Source organism: Rhinopithecus roxellana, chromosome 21 (assembly GCF_007565055.1).
Source record: "Rhinopithecus roxellana isolate Shanxi Qingling chromosome 21, ASM756505v1, whole genome shotgun sequence".
NCBI lineage: Eukaryota > Metazoa > Chordata > Mammalia > Primates > Cercopithecidae > Rhinopithecus > Rhinopithecus roxellana.
This window is the reverse complement of record NC_044569.1, coordinates 66,535,808-66,557,961: the sequence shown is the minus strand read 5'-3', so window position 1 is coordinate 66,557,961 and position 22,154 is coordinate 66,535,808. Positions and strand designations below refer to the sequence as shown.

Genomic DNA, 22,154 nt, shown 5'->3' with positions numbered 1-22,154 from the left:
TTTCTTATACCTTATACAAAAATTAAGTCAAGATGCATTAAACACTTAACTGTTAGACCTAAAACCATAAAAACCCTAGAAGAAAATCTACGCTATACCATTCAGGACATAGGCATGGGCAAGGACTTCATGACGAAAACACCAAAAGCAGTGATAACAAAGGCCAAAATAGACAAATGGGATCTAATTAAACTAAAGAGCTTCTGCACAGCAAAAGAAACTACCATCAGAGTGAATAGAATGGGAGAAAATTTTTCTAATTTACCCATCTGACAAAGGGCTAAAATCCAGAATCTACAACTTAAACAAATTTACAAGAAAAAAACAGCCCCATCAAAAATTGGGCAAAGGATATGAACAGACACTTCTCAAAAGAAGACATTTATGTAGCCAACAGACACATGAAAAAATGCTCATCATCACTGGTCATCAGAGAAATGCAAATCAAAACCACAATGAGATACCATCTCACGCCATTAAAAAGTCAGGAAACAACAGATGCTGGAGAGGATGTAGAGAAATAGGAATGCTTTTACACTGTTGGTGGGAATGTAAACTAGTCCAACCATTGTGGAAGACAGTGTGGCGATTCCTCAAGGATCTAGAACTAGAAATACCATTAGCAAAGACTTGGAACCAACTCAAATGTCCATCAATGACAGACTGGATTAAGAAAATGTGGCACATATACACCATGGGATACTATGCAGCCATAAAAAACGATGAGTTCATGTCCTTTGCAGGGATATGGATGCAGCTGGAAACCATCATTCTCAGCAAACTATCACAAGGACAGAAAACCAAACACCCATGTTCTCACTCATAGGTGGGAATCGAACAATGAGATCACTTGTACACAGGGTGGGGAACATCACACCCTGGGACCTGTCATGGGGTGGGGGGCAGGAGGAGGAATAGCATTAGGATAAATACCTAAAGTAAATGACGAGTTAATGCGTACAGCAAACCAACATGGCACATGTATACCGATGTAACAAACTTGCACATTGTGCACATGTACCCTAGAACTTAAAATGCAAATAATAAAAATTTAAAAAAAAGAAAGGAGTACAATAAATATGAATTGCTGTACTTTGAATTTAAAGAGCAAAATTAGTAAGTTAGTAGTGGGTAAAAGTTCAGGAAACCATTGAAAAGGTGTTCTTTCTTCATTCTTATATCTAACTTCTAAAAGTGCTTTATACCGAGTCAGTATTTCCACCTTACTGGTGGAACTGCCTCATACTTAAAAATTACTACTATGCTTTGAGACACATCATATGTTATTTACTGAAAACAATGTTAAGTAGAGTATGGCAGCCTGTTACATGGTGGCCACCACTGAACCACACCTCCTGGTTCACACCCTGGCTTACTTCCCTTCTTTTGCTTGAATCTGGGCTTGGCCTGTGACTTAATTAGCAAGGCACTGCAGTAGAAACCATGTTGTGCTAATTCCAGGCCTAAGCCTTAGCCTAGCAGATTCTGCCTTTTCATTCTTGGGAGGCATTAGCTACCATGTGGTAAGTCTGGCTCTGCTGCTTCAGAAACCATGTGGAGAGAGAGAGAGGTCCTGAGACTTACGTAGAGACCCCGTCAGCTAACCCACTTACTGCAGCAAAAGAAGTGACTGCCGGCAAGAACAGCAGAAGAGGACAAAGCTGAGTGAGGCCCAGATTGCTGAATCATGAGCAAATGAAACAGTTACAATAGACCATTATGTTTTGGGGTAATTTCTTAGGCAGTAACAATTAAGAAAAATAAAGTACAGCTTAAGCATCCCTAATCTGAAAATCCAGAATGCTCTAAAATTTGAAACTTTGTGAGTACCAAACTGATACTGTCTGTGAAAGCCTGTCATCATTTGCTGTGGCTGTTGTTTAACAGCTGATATAGGTATTCTGGTGATGCTACTGTGCTTTGCTACCCTGAGCACATTTTTTTTTTGCTGTACTGATGATATGTCATATTTTCTTATTGTTAAGTACGTATGTGTGAAAAAGTATAAGAAAATGATTGCTTATTGGTAGCATATAAATGCAAAGTCAGGAATGATGGTGATGCCAACCAACCAGATTGTCCACATGGTGGCTGAGACAGCGATTCCTTTGCTTTCTGATGGTTCAATGTACGCAAACTGTTTCATGCACAAAATTATTTAAAATATTGTATAAAATTACCTTCAAGCTATGTGTATAATGTGTATATGAAACACATTTTGTGTTTAGACTTGGGTCCCATCCCTAAGATATCTCATTATGTATATGCAAATACTCCTTTATCTGAAAAAAAAAAAAAATCCAAAATCTGAAAACACTTTCATCCTAAGCATTTGAGATAAGGGATACTCAACCCGCATTATTAAAAAGTACTTAGCTAAAAATGATGATAAGGTCTAGTGTTCTACAGTGCTCTGTAGCTTAGTTCACCTAACATATGTGCTCTGCTTGTCATTTATTTATGAAAAGCTTATGGAACACAGAGAAACTCTGGTAAGTAAGTATAATCTAACACTTCTAACAAAATATCAAAAAGCGCATAATCTCTAAATTTATTTATTCAAGTGAGGTTTTACTCAGGCCCTTATTACTCAAATATGCTATCCATTATAAAAAGCGCATAATCTCTAAATTTATTTGTTCAAGTGAGGTTTTACTCAGGCCCTTTTTATTCAAATATGCTATCCATTATAAATTATTTATTGAATAAAATAAGTAAATTGTTTTCCTTTGTTGGTAGCAATGTCACTTACATTAAGAAGACACAACACTAGGTATTTTTCTAAATGGAAAGACTTTTACTACAGAGTAAGAATTTTTCCCTTACCTGAATATAACACGTAAGGACTCCTGTTGCATAAATAGGGACTGTAGCTTTAGTGAGGACCCCATTTTCTGCTGAGGAATCTAAAATTATTAAAAGAATTTTTAAAAAGTAAGTATATTTTAAGTGTAAAGAAAAACATTATAATGTGATTATATTTAAAATTATAACTGTTTACTAGGTTACAAGGAAATATTATCATTACTTTGAAAAACATGTTTTTTGGTGGTTGTAAAATACAACTTAGTGTTTCTTGAAGAGCCATTAGCATAAACATTTCTGATAAATGGGAAAGAACTTTAATAACCCAAACGAGATGTTATACTCTTGATTTCCATAATTGGAAATCAGAACTTTCTTCTTGAAAGTCTTCTAAGTGTCCATATAGGCAGGTTGTCCAAAATTTTTATGCTTTTAATTTGCAGTTTAGAAAAATGTAAACGCACTCACCTAAAAGCACATAGATATATGTTATTTGATCTATTTCTAGATATGAGGTAGTTTTCAGTACTAGCCTGATTTCCTGAGCCCCTCCTGCATCCTCAATAGGGTTTTCAGCCAGACAGAGCCCTGATTATTTTCATGGAGGGGGAAGGAATCATGCTAAGTAAAGCAGAGAAAAAGGAGAAAGCATGCAAACACAGTTGTGTGCCCTGTAACTGCTTTACAAGAGATTTTCTTATACAGCCTCTATGGGTAATTTCAAAAGAAAAGTTGTGAGAGGACAATTATTATTCACAGCACCAAGAGCTCTTATTTACTGATCATGAGGCACTGTTTCAAGTGCTTTATGTTTGCTGTTATATTCTCAAGAATAGTTTTTTAACTATACTTATTTTGTATATGGCTTTAAATTATTTTCTGAGGGTACTACATAAAGAAATTGAGTTGAAAAGATTTATTTAACTAACTGCCCTGAAGAAATTTTGCAAAAAAGACAGTTCCATTTTCACATTAATTAGTATTTGAGATTTGTTTATTCTCTTGGTAGGAGTACCTTTTTTGGGGAGGGAGTGTTGATGTTAATGTTAGAACATAAGCTTAAAGTATATTCATAGATATGGACTATGTATACAGGGGCTAATAATCACTTCCTATTTCAATAGCTAAACATTCATGGCTAATAATTCCCAAAGCTGTCAGTTTTTAAAATATTTACCTTTTTTCTTCACTAATTTATCACAAGAATAATAAACATATAATACCAACAATTTACGCATTACAAATATCAATCCTTTAAAAAGACATTCAAAATAGACTTTGGGAGTTATTTGTCCCCCTCCCCTGCCCCAAATGTCTTCAATGTCTTCAGGCTTAAAAGAATTAATTTATTCATTCTCTGACTACCTCTGAGGACTGCCAAAAATTGTGTTTTCTAAACCATTCAACTCAAACCACTAAGGTATGTACACACACACACACACATACCTAGGATAGATATATATATATATTCTCTCTATATAGACATATATATTCAAAATCAACCAAGTTAGAAATGGGGGTGGGGGTGCTACACATGTTCCACAGTTTATTCCTAGAAGCTAGAAAAATACATAGGGACACAAGATCCATACATAAACAAGTCCTTAGGGCAGTGGTGTCATAAGTAGACTTCTTAAAGTAGATAAGAGAAAACTATCAAGAAAATAGCTGGAGCTACTCATTCAAGCCTGTAGTTTCTCTCATGTTTCATCTGGAAAACATATATGCTTATATACCATTCTTTTCTGCTATGTTTAACTTTTAAAAGTATACAGAACTAATTTAGAATTAGATGCAGCTTATTTTATAATTGTCAGTCTCTTGAATATACTACTTCAGACCTCTAAAGGTTGAGTACCCAGGCTGTAAAGTTCAGCCTTATATCAATTTGGTTACAATGAAGGTATCTATTTACAATCAGACTGACAGTGATTAATCTCACTGTCACCTCATGGGAAGGATATTAGATGTGACACAGTTATAAAACCAAGAACTCCATAATATAAATTTTCCTTTTCAACTGTAGTTGCTAGTTCATTTATACAATCTACATATATGGAGAATACAGCATTTTTCCTGCATAAAGAAATGCAATTGTTTTTAAAAGTAATAATGAACAAACTCACCAATGTTTTCTTCAGATAGTCTCAAAATCTCCTGGAACTGAGGTTTTACCTAAGCAACCCAAAGAAAAGATTCAAAAAGTCTCAGGTTCAATGGGCAAACTGATTAAATGAAATGTTTACTGCTGTTGCTACTATTGTTTATTTATTTATTTATTTAGCTTTATAGATGACTAAGTCAAGTGGTCAGAAATGTAATTAATTCTTAATCAAGAGGCTTAGGATAAAAGAGTCAAATTAATGAAAATGAAAATTTTAAGGATACATTTTTGAAAAAATAAACTCAAGTCAATGGCCTCTGGTTTCTTTTATTAAATTAAAATAATTTCCAATATGATTTTAAGTGGTTGAAATTACTGCTTTCTAAAACTGAACTTGGTTATAGAAGGATTATTTAGGTAGATATTATATGGTTAGAATTATCGAAAAAAGCATTTTGCTGTATTTTTAAAAAATGAAAGGAATTCCAGTCACTTCAGGTGTTCAGTAAAGTAACATATTCATCATGTGATATTAATTATTACAACTTTTCAAAATGAAATATGAAATACAGAATTTAACTTTAATATGTTAAGTTAGAACAAAGGCTTGCTTAAATTTTTTATTATGAAAGTTATCACAGATTTCAGGCCATTGAAGACAACCACTTACTGTTAAGTACATAAGTAGATTCCTACTTGCTTTTCGGAAAAAAAAAAAAAATAGCTACTTGTTTTGGAGATATCAAACAATTTTTGCCAATATTGATAATAGGAAAATCAAATTGTATTTGTTTAACAATTGAATGCTACTGAAAAATATAAAATAATTTTGTTTTTCCTACAGTAACATTAAGGTCTGGTTTTTGCCCTCCTCTCTGTAGGTGAGGCACATTAATTCGTATCTTTAGCTTAAACTGAGAGAGAGACCAGTGTTAAAAGGTTCATGTACTGAATCATACTTATAGAATTAAAAGACATGGAAGCAAATTCTTCACTTTACACATGAAAAGACTAAGCCCAGATAATGTAACTTAAATATTAAAGATCATAAACATTAGTCAACAGATAATAGGCCCATAACCCAAGTCTTCTGAATTTTGTCCAGTTCCTTATACCATACTATTTACTTCAAATGTTTCAACTACAGATTTAATAGTAAAGAGCTATGGCCGGGCGCGGTGGCTCAAGCCTGTAATCCCAGCACTTTGGGAGGCTGAGACGGGCGGATCACGAGGTCAGGAGATCCAGACCATCCTGGCTAATACGCTGAAACCCCGTCTCTACTAAAAAATACAAAAAAACTAGCCGGGCGACGAGGCGGGCGCCTGTAGTCCCAGCTACTCGGGAGGCTGAGACAGGAGAATGGCGTGAACCTGGGAGGCGGAGCTTGCAGTGAGCTGAGAGCCGGCCACAGCACTCCAGCCTGGGCGGCAGAGCAAGACTCCGTCTCAAAAAAAAAAAAAAAAAAAAAAAAAAATAGTAAAGAGCTATACTAAATTAAATTTAATAATTAAAATGCTTACCTTCTAAATGTGTTGATTAACATTTGATTATAGAAACTACACCTTTTTATGTCTTTTATTAGCTCTCTAAAGAACTGGTTTAACAAAATGTTATGAAGACAAATGGATTATAGGATTAATGAATAAATTAGGATCTAATGACATTCCAATGTTAATATTTGAAATTACAAAATAACCTGGATAGGCAAATGTGACAAATGATACTTTTGGTAATGACTGAAATATGTAGAATTTATCTCCAGTGTCCATGCTATTCTAAGAGGTGGTATCTTCGCAGCAAGTTTTATATATAAGTTGCTGTGGTTCCACAGTCGCTTGAGGTTTTTACCAAAGTGTGCTGAGCAAACAGCTGCTTCCTGAACCTGTGATAGACAGTAAGTACCAGCAGCACATTCAAAGGATTGTGGTTGAGTTCCCTAGCTGACACTTCCTATGACACTGAAAATCTTTGAGGCTATCCACAATGAGTAAAGCTTATATCCAAGTCTGGATATGAACAAAGTGTAGGCTAAATCATCTTCTGAAAATCAGTAAAGATAAGAATATTACCAACTAGAACATTTTTTACTATCATAGTATTCTAAGATATTAAAGAAGCGAATTAGATAAAAGAATGGTTCATGCTTTTATTTACTCTGTTACAGTGCTAACACATTACATTTCTATGTCTTTTTCATATAAGAAAACATGGAATACAAGTTTTTACCTTAGTGTTTGTAAAAATTTTGCCAAATGTCCGGCAAAGGCGCCAGAAAAATCTGGAGAATTCATGGACACAGGCAGTTGAAGTAACATTAATTTTGCCAACTATTTCTATAAGTTGTGGCAACCTGAATGTGAAAGGAAAGAAAAATAGGCAGGGGATACATATAAATTGCTGTTTCCTCGCCAATTTCTGAAACAATGCAAATCTAATAACCTCTTCTATTTCGTTCTTTGAAAGGAATGGCATTGTTTGGGACCCTCTGAAAAGGTTGTAAGATTACATTATACTGTATACACTTTAAAAAATAAATTTTAACTGTTTGCCAGAAAATATATGAAATCCTTAATGGTAGAATTCTGAGTACATAGTTAATGTGACTCAAATCTATGGATATGATGCTTCACACAAGAGCTTGGCTTTAGATGGCATCATTTTAGCCTCAGAAATGAGAAGTCTAGATGTAGTTTAAAATCCATCGCCACGATTGGACAAATGAGATGGTAGATAGATCATCTGGATAAAATACAGCAGCACCTTCTTCTCAGATAAATTACATATCCAGTGGTGTGAAGCCTCTGTGCCCTAAAGGTGTTTACCATAAATGATGCCAAGTTACATTCTAAAAGTTTTGTTATATTTTGTCCTCAGGGCTAAGGCTAAATGTAAGAGTTATCATCCATTCAAATTAATATGGAGGTGGTAACTTACAATTGATTGACAACCCACAGTAAACTCTCCCAGCCTGTTGTACCCTCCTGTTCCAGCTGGTAGTCATAAAGTTGTAGTAGCACTGCCAATTGCTCACGACTTCCGATAATAGTGGACACATCTTGAAGAGGCGACATAGGCCGAGGAAACCTAGTCACTACACATAAAAGAAGCAAAATAAATCATATGGAAATAGGCATTCTGGGAACTTAGATATTCTGTTGAAAGGAAAATAAGGTCCTTCCTCCTCATATTTAATTACTTTCTTATTGTATAGTATAAAATTGAAATATACTAATGAAGTCATTTTTTAGGAAAATCAAGAAATTATTGTGATATGAGAACAAATCCAACAAATCTCAAAAGATTTTATTCCCACAGCAGAATGTAAGCACTATGAGCAGAAATTTTTATCTATTTTATTCATGATTGTGTCCTAAGTGTCTAAAACAATGCCTGACATAAATATTTGTTCATGTTGTATAATAAATTGGTGATAAAAATATTTGTGTGGGTTACCATTTTTATGAGAAAACAAATCTTCATTCATAACAAATTATAACCCAAATTATATGTGTGTGTATATATAAATGGACATATAGACATATGGATATACCCTAAATGAGGATACAATACATCCTCATTTATAATAAATACATTATAACCTAAATGAAGGTATAGTAACAGTAACATTTATAGCTACTGTTAAAAGTCAGAAAGTTAAACTAAGTCAACAAGAACCAAAAATAAAGGACAATCACAAGAAAAGGTCACATAAATGTTAGAAGGAATCCCATAAGTATTAGAAGGAATATGTTCAGGATGGTACTGTTCTATCTAATCTGTAGCATATGGTTGGCAATAAATGACATTTAAGAATCATTTGTGAAATAAATGAGAGAATAACAAGTATTATGAGTAGAACTGCCCCCCGCCCAAATTTTTATGTTTAAGTCCTAATCTCCAGTATCTCAGAATGGGATCTTATTTGGAAACAGGGTTGCTGTAGATGTAGTGACACAAGATGAAATCATACTGAAGTAGTCCCTTAACCAACACGATTGATGTCCTTATAAAAAGGGGAAATCTGGACGCAGAAACAAGCACACAGAGAGTGTGCCACGTGAAGATAAAGGCAAAGTTTGGGGTGATGCATCTAAAAGCCAAGAAACACTAAAGATTGCCAGCAAACCACCAGAAGCCAGGGGAGAGCCCAGAACAGCCTTTATCTCGCAGTTTTCCTAAGGAGCCTACCCTGCCATCACCTTGATCTCAGACTTCTAACATTCAGAAGTGTGAGATAATAAATATCTGTTGTTTAAGCCACTCAGTTGGTTAAGGCAGCCATAGTAAACGAATACAGAAAATTAAAAAGAAAAAGGGAATCAGAAAGACAGGAAAATCCCTAGGCAGATGAAATGCCTAAATGAGTAAGAGTAAAGGGGCAGAACCTGAAGTGGCCAGCTGGGAGAGCTTTATGAAGTCTTATCTAAAGTCTGAATTTTCATTCTCCTCAATAATATCATTTAAAAATGTTAAATTAACTCCACACCATTCATTCTCAATTTTCCAAATAAAACTGACATTCAAATAGTATACACTATTTTTATCATGTGGCTTCATGTATCTTTGGATACACTGCATCATACTCCAAATATTATAGGTAGCCTACAGTTTACATGAAAAATGAAATTGAAAAAGATTAAGTGTCTGTTGATGTTCTCAATGTTGTAATTCTTTGTCCATTAGAAACCAGTAAGAGACATGGATAATTTCACAATTTTGAAAAGGCTGCAAAGGTGCCTGACACATAGCAATAGCTTGTCTATAGCTGTTTGTCCTGGATGTTAAGATGCAACAAGGTTATCAATTGCCTGCCAACTTGCAAAGGTCATTTACTAGCTACCTGGAGAGTAAGATAAGAAAATACTGGCCTCTGCTGTCAATTTTACATACTTCTGAAAGTAAGTCATATTTCTTCTTTGGAAAAACACAAATTCTGCCACAGTTGCTTGTATTTCTTTCTAACAAGGACATAGTAGAAAAAAGTAATTATATTTACCTTCCCCTATTAAAAATTAGATTAAAAAGTTGGGGAAGAAAATATAAAGAAAACAGAAATGACAAGCTTCATATACTGGCACTAGTAACTATTAAATGAATCTTTTGTTGACTCAGATCTGTTAACTGAAGGAAATACTTATTTCAGTCTCCCCAGAAAGGCTATAAAAAGGCTATAGATTAAGAGCAAAAAGAAAGTATAAATATTATGAAAAAAGACAACAGGCTTATCCATAAAAGATGAAGCCGTATTGTTTACCATAGGTATAATCTGATGACCACAAGATTCTACACACATAATACATTTTAATAATTATGCTGTCATATAAAGTGATTTTTAGACTTTTAATAAAAAACAATTCTTTGGGAAGCTAAGCTCATATTCTACATTTTTCTTCCAGAATTCAAGTTCAGTACCTTCTATCTGTGGCACTTCACCATGAAGCTTGGCTTTGCTGGAGAAAGGTGCATTCTGTAGCACTAATGCAAAGAGAGATGGGATCAAGGACTGCAAAGCAGAAAGATACATGTGGAGCTTATGTTCATCCAGCCCATGTTCTCCTTCCTGAAACATAAGGAGGTGGAAGCTAATTTTAGTCTTTTGAAGCTACATTGCTAATTGGATTTATGTATGATGTTCTTCCTTTTTGTGGTAAATCAAAGATTTAAGGATCTGTATGTTGGACTCAAGCGGTAAGGCACTGTAGAGTGGTAGAATCTTTTACATGGAAAACTATAGGGTAAACATCAGTCATTTCCATTTGTAGGGAATAGTTTTTATAACTTTACTTTTTCATTAGAGAAGCTCTTATCTTCTGAAATTTTATAAGACATGGTAAAGAAATTAAAGTAAGGGACAGGAATCACTTTATCTTTTTTCTTGTTAGAATTGATATATAAATAATTGTACATATTATGGGGTACTATGTGATATTTTGATACAGGCATACAATGTGTAATGATCAAATCAAGGTACTGAGATATGCATCACCTCGAACGTTTATCATTTCTTTGTATTATGAACATTCCAAATCTTCTCTTCTAGTGATTTTTGAAATATATAATCTATTATTGTATAATATATGTTATATATATAATATATTGTATATTATCAAATATATTTATTTGATAGCACACCCTACTGTGCTATCAAACACTAGAATGTATTTCTTCTATCTAACTGTATTTTTCTATTCATTACTCCCCCAGCCTCCAGTTTCTGGTCCATTCCACTCTTCACCTCCTTGGGATCAACTGTTTTAGCTCCCACATATGAGTGAGAACATTCAATATTTGTCTTTTTGTGCCTGGTTTATTTCACTTAACATAATGTCCTCTAGGCTATCTGCTGCAGCAAATGACAGGATAGCATTTTTAAAAAATGGCTGAATAATATTTCATTGTGTATATATACCATATTTTCTTTATCCATTCATCTGTTGATGGACACTTAGATTTAATCTATATCCTGACTATTATGAATAGTGCTGTAAGAAACATGTGAGTCCTTGAAACTCAACATGTGAGTCCTTGAAAGTATGTGTCTTTTCAATATACTGACTTCCTTTATTTTAGATATATACCCAGTGGTGGGATTGGTGGATCAGAGATATTTCCGTTTTTAGCTTTGTGAGAAATCTCCACACTGTTTTCCATAGTGGCTATACCAATTTACATTCCTACCAACAGTGCATAAAGGTTCCCCTTTCTCCACACCTTCACCAGCATTTGTTTGTTTTTTTTTTTGTCTTTTTAATAATAGTCATTTTAACTGGGGTGACAGATATTTAACTGGGGTGACAGTCATTTTGGTTTAGATTTGCATTTACCTTATGGTTAGAGATGTTAAACACTTCTTCATATACCTTTTGGCCATGTCTTCTTTTGAGAAGTGTTTATTCAGATCATTTGCCCATTCCTTAATTGGATTTTTAATTTTATTTATTTATTTATTTTGCTGTTGAGTTGTTTGAGTCCTTGCATATTTTGGTTATTAATCTCTTGTTGGATGGAGAGTTTGCAAATATTTTCTCCATTCTGTAGGCTGTTTGTATACTCAGATGATTCCTTAGCTGTGGGGAAGCTTTTTACTTTAATATCCCATTTGTCTGTTTTTGCTTTTGTTGCCTATGCTTTCGAGATTTTTCTTCAAAAATCTTTGCTCAGACCAATGTCCTGAAACAATGTTTTCTTCTAGTAGTTTCATGTCTTACATTTAAGTCCTTAATCCATTTTCAGTTGACTTACTGAAGAAACTGTCCTTTCCTCAATGTATCTTCTTGGTGCCTTTGTCAAAAATGAGCTGGCTGTAAATGTGTGAATTTATTTCTGGGTTCTCTACTCTATTACACTGGTCAATATGTCTTTTTTATGCCAATACCAAGATGTTTGGTTACTAGTGCTTTGAAGTACGTTTTGAAGTCAGGTAGTGTACTTTTTCCAGATTTGTTCTTTTTGCTCAGGCTTGCTTTGGTGAGTCATAGTGGTTCCACATGAATTTTCAGATTGCTTTTTCTATATCTTGAAGAATGTCCTCGGTATTTTGATAGGGATTGCAATGAATCTGTAGATCACTTTGGGTAGTATACACATTTTTAACAATTTTTCTATGAACAATTGAATATGGATATCTTTATTGTTTTAACATTTCCTCTTCAATTTCTTTCATCAATGTTTTATAGTTTTCATGACAGAGATTCTTCATCTCTTTGGTTATATATATTTCTAGGCATTTTTTTTAAGTTATTGTAAATGGATTGCTTTCTTGATTTTTTTCAGCTTATTCACTGTTGGCACATATAAATGCTCAAATGCTAACCCAGCAGCAGTTCATGCTGTAATACTTCCCCTCTCCTACTTCCTATCTCTTTTTATAGATTTGGCACATAGTATGCACTACACAAATAATAGTTTCTCTTCTAGTCTCTAAAAGAAACTTTTAGTACAAAAACTGGATCAAGAAGTTTCTATTGTTTCATCAACATTTCTTTAATTCTTATATGTGGGAAAAATTAAAAGTTCATTTTAAAAATGAGAAATGAACTACTGGAGTGGAACAACCACAGTTAAAGCAATTTTGACACTATGTAAGAAAGCTTTAGAGACTCATTTTCTCTGCATTCTGGAACTAGAGTTAATGCCTTGTGTAAAATATTTAACTACTCAGAAGGGTCAAGAAAGAGCTAGCTTTCTGAATAACACAGGAGTTACTTCCATGAAGGTGCATTTCAGCTAACCAGTGCACATCATGCCCTTTCTCCTTCTCCAGCTTCAGCAAAGCAAAACTTCTTCAAATCTCTTTCTTGGCCCCAGTCCAACAGTATCTTTAACTGGTAATGTATTAGCATGTCAAGTTAAGGGGCACTTTCTGTCTCTGTTCCCTAACATTCTTCCAAGATGGCTTAGGATAGACCTTTTAAATTTCTATAAACTATATAAACAAAGGAAGAACTCACCCTGAGAAGTTTTTCAATCTTGTTCAGTAGTGTAAGTATAAGATGAGACTGTAAATTTCCAAGTTCTGTAGTCCACGCAGCGTAAGCTGGTAAAAATACTTGATGTGTAGCACTAACTACTCTTTCTGAGGGATCACCTAAGGCTGACAGCAACAATTCAAAACCCTGCCAATGAGAAAAAGGAAAATGTAGATTTTTAAAGGGATAAACTTAAAAATAAAACACTTATTAAAAGGTAATAAAAATTTCAATAAATTAAGAAAATATTTTTAAGCAAGAAAGAAGGCCATCCATAATCCTAGCCTTGCCATGTATCCACTGAGGAGCAAACCAAAGAGAGGGAGTGGTAAACATAGAATATATCCTGCCAATTTCCTGCCAGAAAGCTGTGGCAGATACTTTAACTGAACTGTAGCATTCTTTCCTCTGAGTTGCAAAATTGAAACCAGGCAGCCATCCTCAAATGACTAAAGTTGACACACCTGCCATCCTTATGATATATTATAAAGTATCCAAATCAGAGATTTGGAATATTATAATACTTGGAATTTTGTAAATGAGTAAAAGGAGGTCATTCTGAAAAACATACCTGATGATATTTGTCTGGATCATCAATGTATCCCATTATGATACCAAGGCTTTTGATAACAGCTTCTCTTACCAAATCTGCCTTATCTTCCATTAACATTTGTTGCAACATTGAAAGAACCAAGGAGCTACGGATTTCTTTCTGAAAATAAACACGTTTTTACTATTTATTTACATCTAAGCACAGAAGTATAGAAAATAATATGACAAACATCAGTGTAGTCAAAATCCAGATTAAATAGGTATTAACATTTTTATTAAAAATGCTAACTGCTGTTGTACAGAGATTTTGCTTCAGACCTTTGTTTTTTGAAGACATAAAACATTACAGATATAGCAAAAATATGACTCAGCCCCAAATCCCTTCTGCTCTAGAGGCAATAACATCTACTCTGAGGTATTTATTAATCATCTCTCAGTATTTTTTTTTTTTTTTTTTTTTTTTTTTTTTTTTTTTGAGACGGAGTCTCGCTCTGTCGCCCAGGCTGGAGTGCAGTGGCCGGATCTCAGCTCACTGCAAGCTCTGCCTCCCGGGTTCACGCTATTCTCCTGCCTCAGCCTCCGGAGTAGCTGGGACTATAGGCGCCCACCACCTCGCCCGGCTAGTTTTTTGTATTTTTTAGTAGAGACGAGGTTTCACCGTGTTAGCCAGGATGGTCTCGATCTCCTGACCTCGTGATCCGCCCGTCTCGGCCTCCCAAAGTGCTGGGATTACAGGCTTGAGCCACCGCGCCCGGCCAGTATTTTTTTTATATCTTTACTAAATATTTAAAAATCTCTCAAATCCTTGCAGTTCACACTAGAAGGCACTTTTGACAAATCAACAAAGTCTGCTACAAAACTCTACTACAAATGGACAATGACTCTCCTGTCACTATTCGTTCCACTCAGAGAAGTGTACTGAGAGTTGTAACAGGAGGAATTATAAAAATCTCTCTGGCAATTAGGAAATTTGTCTGGGATATGGTGAGGAAACATTATAAAATCCTGACATTCCTATTTCTTTGAAGAAGTGGGAAAAAAAGTTCAAACAGGATAATAAAATACGACAGTGAACTTTAAAATTACTTAAAAATTGCATTGCTCTTTTTTATGCTAATATTTAATATAATGCACACCCACTGCTGTGCCTTGATTTCACACAGAATATTTTCCAGTTATGATAAAGAATGTTTTAGTTTAATGGCTGAGGTTAGGATTAAGAGCTACCAATATACAAATTCATGTTCCCCTTATCCTACTTTACTAATATTGCAATTTAATCAATTTATAAAATTCTTAAAACATAAATTTGTTTAGGTGCTTTTCACATATAATAACTAGGATAAAATAAAAATAAAGGCAGAGGACATGGCTATTTTCATAAAATTACAACATGATTTGGTATATAGAACAAGGCTTGAAAGACATTTTTAAAAAGTCTGGTTTTCACTTTTTAGAAACAAAAATACATGCAATTTTAGCATATCTTAAAACACATCTAGGTTGGTGAATATATAACATCTTTTGGTACAGCCCCATTTATTTACTTTTTCAGCTAAAAATTGCCCTGAAACACTTTAAACTATCTAAAAGGACTTGTTGGTTGGTATCTGCACAAGGCAATATGACAGAGGTAAATAAGCTTGAAGTGGGCATTTGTTTTATACTGATTTGGGCAAGGGTCAACTGTGGCAATTAGTTTTAGTATGCCACAGGGACCCCACCAGAGCATCAGTCAGGAGGCATTACTCTATTTGAGTCATATACACACTGAGGAACTGCCGCTGTACAGAGATTTCGCTGCTATCAGTGACAGTGGGGTACACAGAAGGCAAGTATAGATCCACTGAGGAAACATTGTATCTATTATTAATACTGCTTAGTATTCTAGGAGTAGAGTAGAACAGTCTATTTATCCTTTGAGCGCAAGGGATGCTCATCTGTCTTGGAATAATAAATAATAAGAGGCTCAAACCCATTCGCATGAATCTATCTATATGATTTATCACAACAATAAGGCATTTTCTTCCATTAGAAAAACACCTAAAAAATTTCACCATGCCTAGTTCCTGGTGAAGGTATGGGAAAATAAAAACTCCAAGGTACTGTTAGTAGGAGTATAAATACATGCTACTCCAATTTTATCACTGGCAATGAATACTGTCTACTTGGTTTCCTTGAAGTGACATTCTCATTCCATCCAATTTCATTAAAATGTCTGCCACATACCCAAGTCTGAATAACCAGTTTGGCTGTAAGTGTTTCTGTGAAGTAAAATTGGTGTCCCCTAAAAAAAAAGCAGCTAGTTGAGCTCATAACTCAAACAACTGCCTAAGTGCTTTTTCTGCAAATGGCTATGATTTTTCAGTATACAGCAAAGAGTTTTTATATGAGTACTTTCTATTTTGTCTCACAGAATATTAAGAAGATGCATGCTTCACGGGTCAAAATTTAGTAAAATTAACAATTTTACTGATTCAGCAAACTCCTTTTTAGGTGAAATTGGCTTTTTCTGCGAAAGCATGGCAGTAAAGAATACAATCATGACTATAGTAGTATGTTTGGGTGCCACTGCCCTGATTAGTGCTAATGCAGCAGCATTTTTGCCCATCCCTGCTTTTGCCCCAACAATACAAATTTCAACACAGTGAAAAAGACAAAAAGTGTCTTATTATTATGAAAACAGTTTTCTCCTCATGGACCTTTTTGGAAGGATCTCAAGGAAACCCCCAGGGTCCTCACACCACACTGTAAGAACTGCTGATACAGTTTAATATATTTATACTCATTCAAAATCAGTGGTAATGTACCTATGTGTTTGCAATGCCATACTGTACTAATGTGAATCTCTTCTTTTTTGGATCATCTCTTTTCTTTATTAAGACAGCATGTCTAGGAGATACTTGGATTAAAATCTATAAGACACCCAAAAAAAGGTTTTTCTATTATTAGAAAAATAGTTTTAAGAAAACAAAAGGACAATTCTTACAGGAAGGTAAGGTGCCAATGCGCCACAGGATTCTGCCACAAGCAGTCGTCTTTCTGGGTATTTGTGATTAATCTAGAGCAAAATAAATACATAAATCAAGTATAACAGCATACCCTCCCTTCTTCTAAAAGAGAATTACATTTCACCACAAATCCTGTTAAGAATGCAATAAAGCTTCTTCCTTATCCACTTCTGGGAATCCCTGTGTGACTATACCTGGATCAGGAGTGAGCAAGTGAGGGAGAACCTAAACATGAGGTTACAGGGGTCATCTGTTAAAGAAAAAAGGGAAAATCAAAGATGAAAATTTGGCAAGGTATCTAGAGATCACGGGCTTGCCTAAAACTAGGCTTTCCTTAGAGTATCAGGAGAAACCAGGACCTTTCCCTAGCAACAGTAGAATATTTTTAAATTTGGAAAACTCAGCTTCTGGATCTTATAGATACAGTCTATAATATGTGCCAGTCTTCTTTCTTCAACCTAAGGGATGAGGAAGTAAGTTAATGATTTGACCAGAGCCCTTACTAGAAATACGCTTTTATTTTTCAGGTAAGTGGACTTCAATCCATTCCTCTGTTTGCAAATGCAAAATGATGGGGTTTTGCTATTGTGATGACTACACTGAACCATAACCAAAAATAACAAAAAAAAATGACACATACTGGGTTTTGTTCCCATATGTCTTCTTCATAGAATATAAATCTTTCTTTGACTGGAAAAGAAGTATATCTGTTCTCATATTCCCATATGAAAAGGTGACATAATTCATTAATGTATTGGATGCCTAAAATTAAGAAAAAAAATTATATAGTAATCTACTGGGAAACAAACTGGAGGTAGGTGGCTAGAGATGCCTCATATTCAAGTTTACTCAGGTTACAGAAGAGGTGGCAGTAGAGATGTTTATAACTGACATCTTTGAATTAAATTTAATCCAGATGTAGTTACCTCAAAAGTAGAATGGTTTGAATGTCAAAGTATGGCTGTGCATAAACTTTCGTTTGCTTTTCTTTAGCTCAGTAAAGTAACTCAAAATTGAATGTAAATGCAAAAATCAATTGTATGTCCATATATTAGCAATGAACAAACTAAAAATAAAATTAAGAAAACAGTCTATTTACAATAGCATCCAAAAGAATGAAATACTTACAAATAAATAAAACAAAAGGGCAAAACGTGTACCACTCGGAAAACTACAAATCACTGTTGAAAGCAATATTAAAAGACCTAATGCATGGAAAGATACCCTAATTTCATAGAATGAAAGACAATATATAAAATTAGGATGGCAATACTCTCTAGATAAATCTATAGATTCAATGCATTGTTTACAAAAATCCCAGCTGGCTTCTTTGCAAAAATTGAAAAATGATCCTAAAATTCATAAGAAAATTCAAGGGACCTAGAATAGTCAAAATAATCTCGAAAAAGGAGAATCAAATTCAAGCAGTTAGGGTTTGTCTTTGAGGTGGCAAAAATGTATAAAAATCGATTGTAGTGAAGCTTACACAACACTGAACCATTAAATTATATACTTGAAAGGAAAAAGACAAAAGAAAATGAAAAAACTATAAAAAATTAAATGTGCACAATTAACTGTATAGAATTGTAAACTGAAAGTTGTATGGATATATTGCAGCCAAGTTACTTTGACATCAAGTGATTAGAATCTCACCCTAAATTAGTATGCACTGTAATTTATAGATGGTATAAGGGATTGTGAGAGGTGGTTATTATTACATGTAATGTTTACTTTGTCTATTGAATCTGGGGATTCTACTTTATTTTGGTGGAAAAAATGAATGCCCAAAGAACTTGGGAATAGGACTATAAATGACTATATACTTCAGTGATATTCCGGAGACTAATATTTTTCTTAAGAATAAGTGACTGTGCTATTGTAAATAAAGCCATGTAATTTGTCTCCATAAGCAGGAAACCCATCTTTCTAAGGTGGAAAAATGAGGTGCTGAATGATCTAAACATTAAGTCTAGAAAGTCAATGATTCTGAGTTCTACAGAGGACTGGAATTTTAAATTCAATATAAAAGCAAAAGCATTGTTAGTAAAATAATGAGTTCAAGTATAAATACAAAAACCTCCTACATCAAAGATTTACACTTTGTATATGTATAATATATATAAGTATACAAGATATATTTTTATTTACACACACACACACACACACACACACACACACACACACACACACACACACACGTCTTCTTGCTGTTTCTTGAACGCATCAAGTATACTCCCACCTCAGGGCCTTTCTTATTCCATCTTACTTCATTCAGATTCTTTCTTAAACACCATTGCCTCAGAGATTCTTTCTCTAACTACCCTTCCTAGGAGAGCATTCCCCATCACTCTCTCGCCCTTATCCTGCTTTATTTTTCTTCATATTACAAATTACTACAAAATAGCAGACCATTTCTTTGTTTCCTCTTATTTTACCATTAGGATGTCTTTGTCATTTGTTCACCACTGTATCCCTAGTGACTACATCAGTACTTGGCATTGAAATTAGTGTTTCGTAAGTATTTGTTGACTGAATGACTAAAGGAAAGCATCCCAGAGCATTCGTAAGTACTAATAAATCACTGTGCTGAGCTACAGAAACATCAACATAATTTTTAATCTCACATATTTCTTAAACGCCTTCAAGAAGGAAACTATGTATCTTTTTAAGAAATCAGGCTATAATAGCTAGGTGAAAACTCAATACAGTTATTTACCTGTTCCCAACACTGTGGTAAAAGTTCAGCTTCTACACGTGTTGGTCCAACATGACGTGCAAATGCCACACAACCTGTCAGTATCATTTGCCTGAAAAATAATACAAAACAACAACAACAACAACAACAACAACAACAGCTTGTATTTGCATTAGAAAGCACAACTAGGACTAAGGGTTAAAAAGTCTCATCTCTATAAATTCACATAGAGAACAAGATTTTTGTATAATCAAATTAGACTTTTTTTTTTTTCTTTTTTTTTGAGATAGAGTCTGGCTGTCACCCAGACTGGGGTACAGTGGCATGATCTTGGTTCACTGCAACCACCACCTCCCAGGCTCAAGCAGTCCTCCCACCTCAGCCTCTTGAGTAGCTGGGACTATAAGTGCTCACCACCATGCCCAGATAGTTTCTGTATTTTTTGTAGAGATGGTGTTTCACCATGTTGCACAATCTGGTTTTGAAAAATTAGACCTTTCGGCCGGGCACAGTAGTTCATGCCTGTAATCCCAGCACTTTGGGAGGCTGAGGTGGGCGGATCACGAGGTCAGGAGATTGAGACCACCCTGGCCAACATGGTGAAACCCCATCTCTACTAAAATAAAAATAAAAAAAAAAACTAGCCAGGCATGGTGGCACCTGCCTGTAGTCCCAGCTACTCGGGAGGCTGAGGCAGGGAAATCACTTGAACCTGGGAAGTGGAGGTTGCAGTGAGCCGAGATCACATCACTGTGCTCCAGTCTGGCAACAGAGTGACACTCCGTCTCAAGAAAAAAAAGAAAAATTATACCTTTCTAACAACGGCCTAAGCTGCCACCCAGAGCCTAAGTTCCTTAAGATTAGTCACTCAAGCAGGGACAACACCACCTGTGACAGACGTTGTGAAGAGATTTCTGTATAGGTATGAGGCTGAATCTCATAACCTTCCAAATTACCTTCCCACACATACATTCTGAGATTATATATGCCCAATCCTTCAGTTACTACACAACTTCACTTTCTAAAACAACCAGTGATTATTCTCCCAGTGTTTCTATAATTAAAAACTACACCTATCATATCAGTAAAGGGGTATTTTAAGAATCAGATTTTTGGTATTATACCTAAGATAACTGTGGTAGGTAGTTTCTGACATGACTCTCAATGATCCTATCTCTTTGAGTGCACACTGGACCTAGTGACTTGTCTCTAATGAACAGAATATGACCAAAGTGGTAAGAGGTCAATTTTGAGATTAGGTGCCAAAAGTCTGTGATGTCCACCTTTCTGGACGCTACTGCCTTCTCAGCAGGCATGCTTAGATAAACCAAGCTGCCATGTTGGAAAGACTCATATGGGAAGGAATTAAAGGTGGTTTCTGGCCACCAGTCAGTGAGGAGATGAAGCCCTCAGTCTAACAATCCTTGAGGAGCTGATTCTTGACAATGACCAACTGTGTGATTAAGATTAAAAGCAAATCCTTCTCCAGCTAAACCCTGAGATGACTATAGCCCCAGCCGACCTCTGACTACAGCCTTGTAAGAGACCCTGAAGCAGAGGACCCAGATTCCTGACCCACAGAAACGGTAAGATAAAAGATGTTTTAAATCACTTTCTTTTGAGGTACTTTGTTACAAAACAACAGTTAACCAATAACTAATACATTATCTTCATTTGAACTGATAGATTTATAACTAAAAAAACCATAAAATTCTAAGTAAGATTTTGCATTCTGTAAGGTGAAAGTAGATTTAAGTGTGGACTTGAGTGTTGATCCCTGATGCACCTTCACCTAAAGTAAAGCTAATAAGTACTTTTGGCCACCAGGTGGCAGCTGTTAGCTTTACATGCAAGGTTTATGAAAATAGAGTCTAAGATCAGGTTTTTGCCTTGAAAATCTAAAAATGAAAATGTAATAATAACTGTATTTAATTATTAACTAAATTACCAAGATAGGAAATGGCATTTTTAAAGGAAAAAATAAAATACTAATTTTCCTATAGTACCACCAAGTTGCCCTTGGGAAATTTTTAGTTTGCAATGAATGGTACTAATACAGTGATTTAATTTCCCTTATTCCTAGTTGACTTGCATGTTAGGGCTGCTGGTACAAATTAACCTTAGCTGGATACTGAAAAGAGCAAGGTTCTCTACTTGGTCAGGTATATTTTGATAATCGCAGAAAATAAGTTTCAGTAATAGCATTTCAAAGTCTATAGAAGTGTTTGTATTCTCCTAGTTGAGGGGTTCTTTGTATTTTAAAATATAAGCTTGATATCTTTCATAGTTCATTCTTATTTATGATTTTCCAGCATTCTCAGAAGAGGCAAAATTATATCAGTCAGAAAAACAAGTACTGAAATAACATAAAGCTACAAAATCATAAAGTACAATTCTATTATTTTGCAAAGTATAAGCAAAAATCATTTTTTCATTAAGATAAAAATTGTAACATAGAAAACAATTCAACTGCTTTATTTTATCCAACTGGTGCTTAATCCATCTATCCACCCATC

General features: G+C 34.8%; 1 protein-coding gene across 7 annotated transcripts in view; it reads right to left on the bottom strand.

Moving 5' to 3' along the window:
• The window catches only part of RELCH (RAB11 binding and LisH domain, coiled-coil and HEAT repeat containing), a 120,606-nt gene that overhangs the window by 36,102 nt on the left and 62,350 nt on the right, over window positions 1-22,154 (bottom strand). For all 7 annotated transcript variants that reach the window (XR_750672.2, XM_010388810.2, XM_010388811.2 and 4 more), the window contains 9 exons: window positions 19,660-19,750; window positions 16,922-16,993; window positions 13,952-14,092; window positions 13,363-13,527; window positions 10,325-10,472; window positions 7,847-8,003; window positions 7,139-7,262; window positions 4,932-4,980; window positions 2,827-2,906 (listed from right to left, as the gene is read on the bottom strand). Coding sequence is in view for 6 of the 7 variants with exons in the window: in XM_010388810.2 (XP_010387112.1) it covers window positions 2,827-2,906; window positions 4,932-4,980; window positions 7,139-7,262; window positions 7,847-8,003; window positions 10,325-10,472; window positions 13,363-13,527; window positions 13,952-14,092; window positions 16,922-16,993; window positions 19,660-19,750 (1,027 nt within the window). In the remaining variant the exon portion in view is untranslated. The remainder of the gene's footprint in view (window positions 1-2,826; window positions 2,907-4,931; window positions 4,981-7,138; window positions 7,263-7,846; window positions 8,004-10,324; window positions 10,473-13,362; window positions 13,528-13,951; window positions 14,093-16,921; window positions 16,994-19,659; window positions 19,751-22,154) is intronic.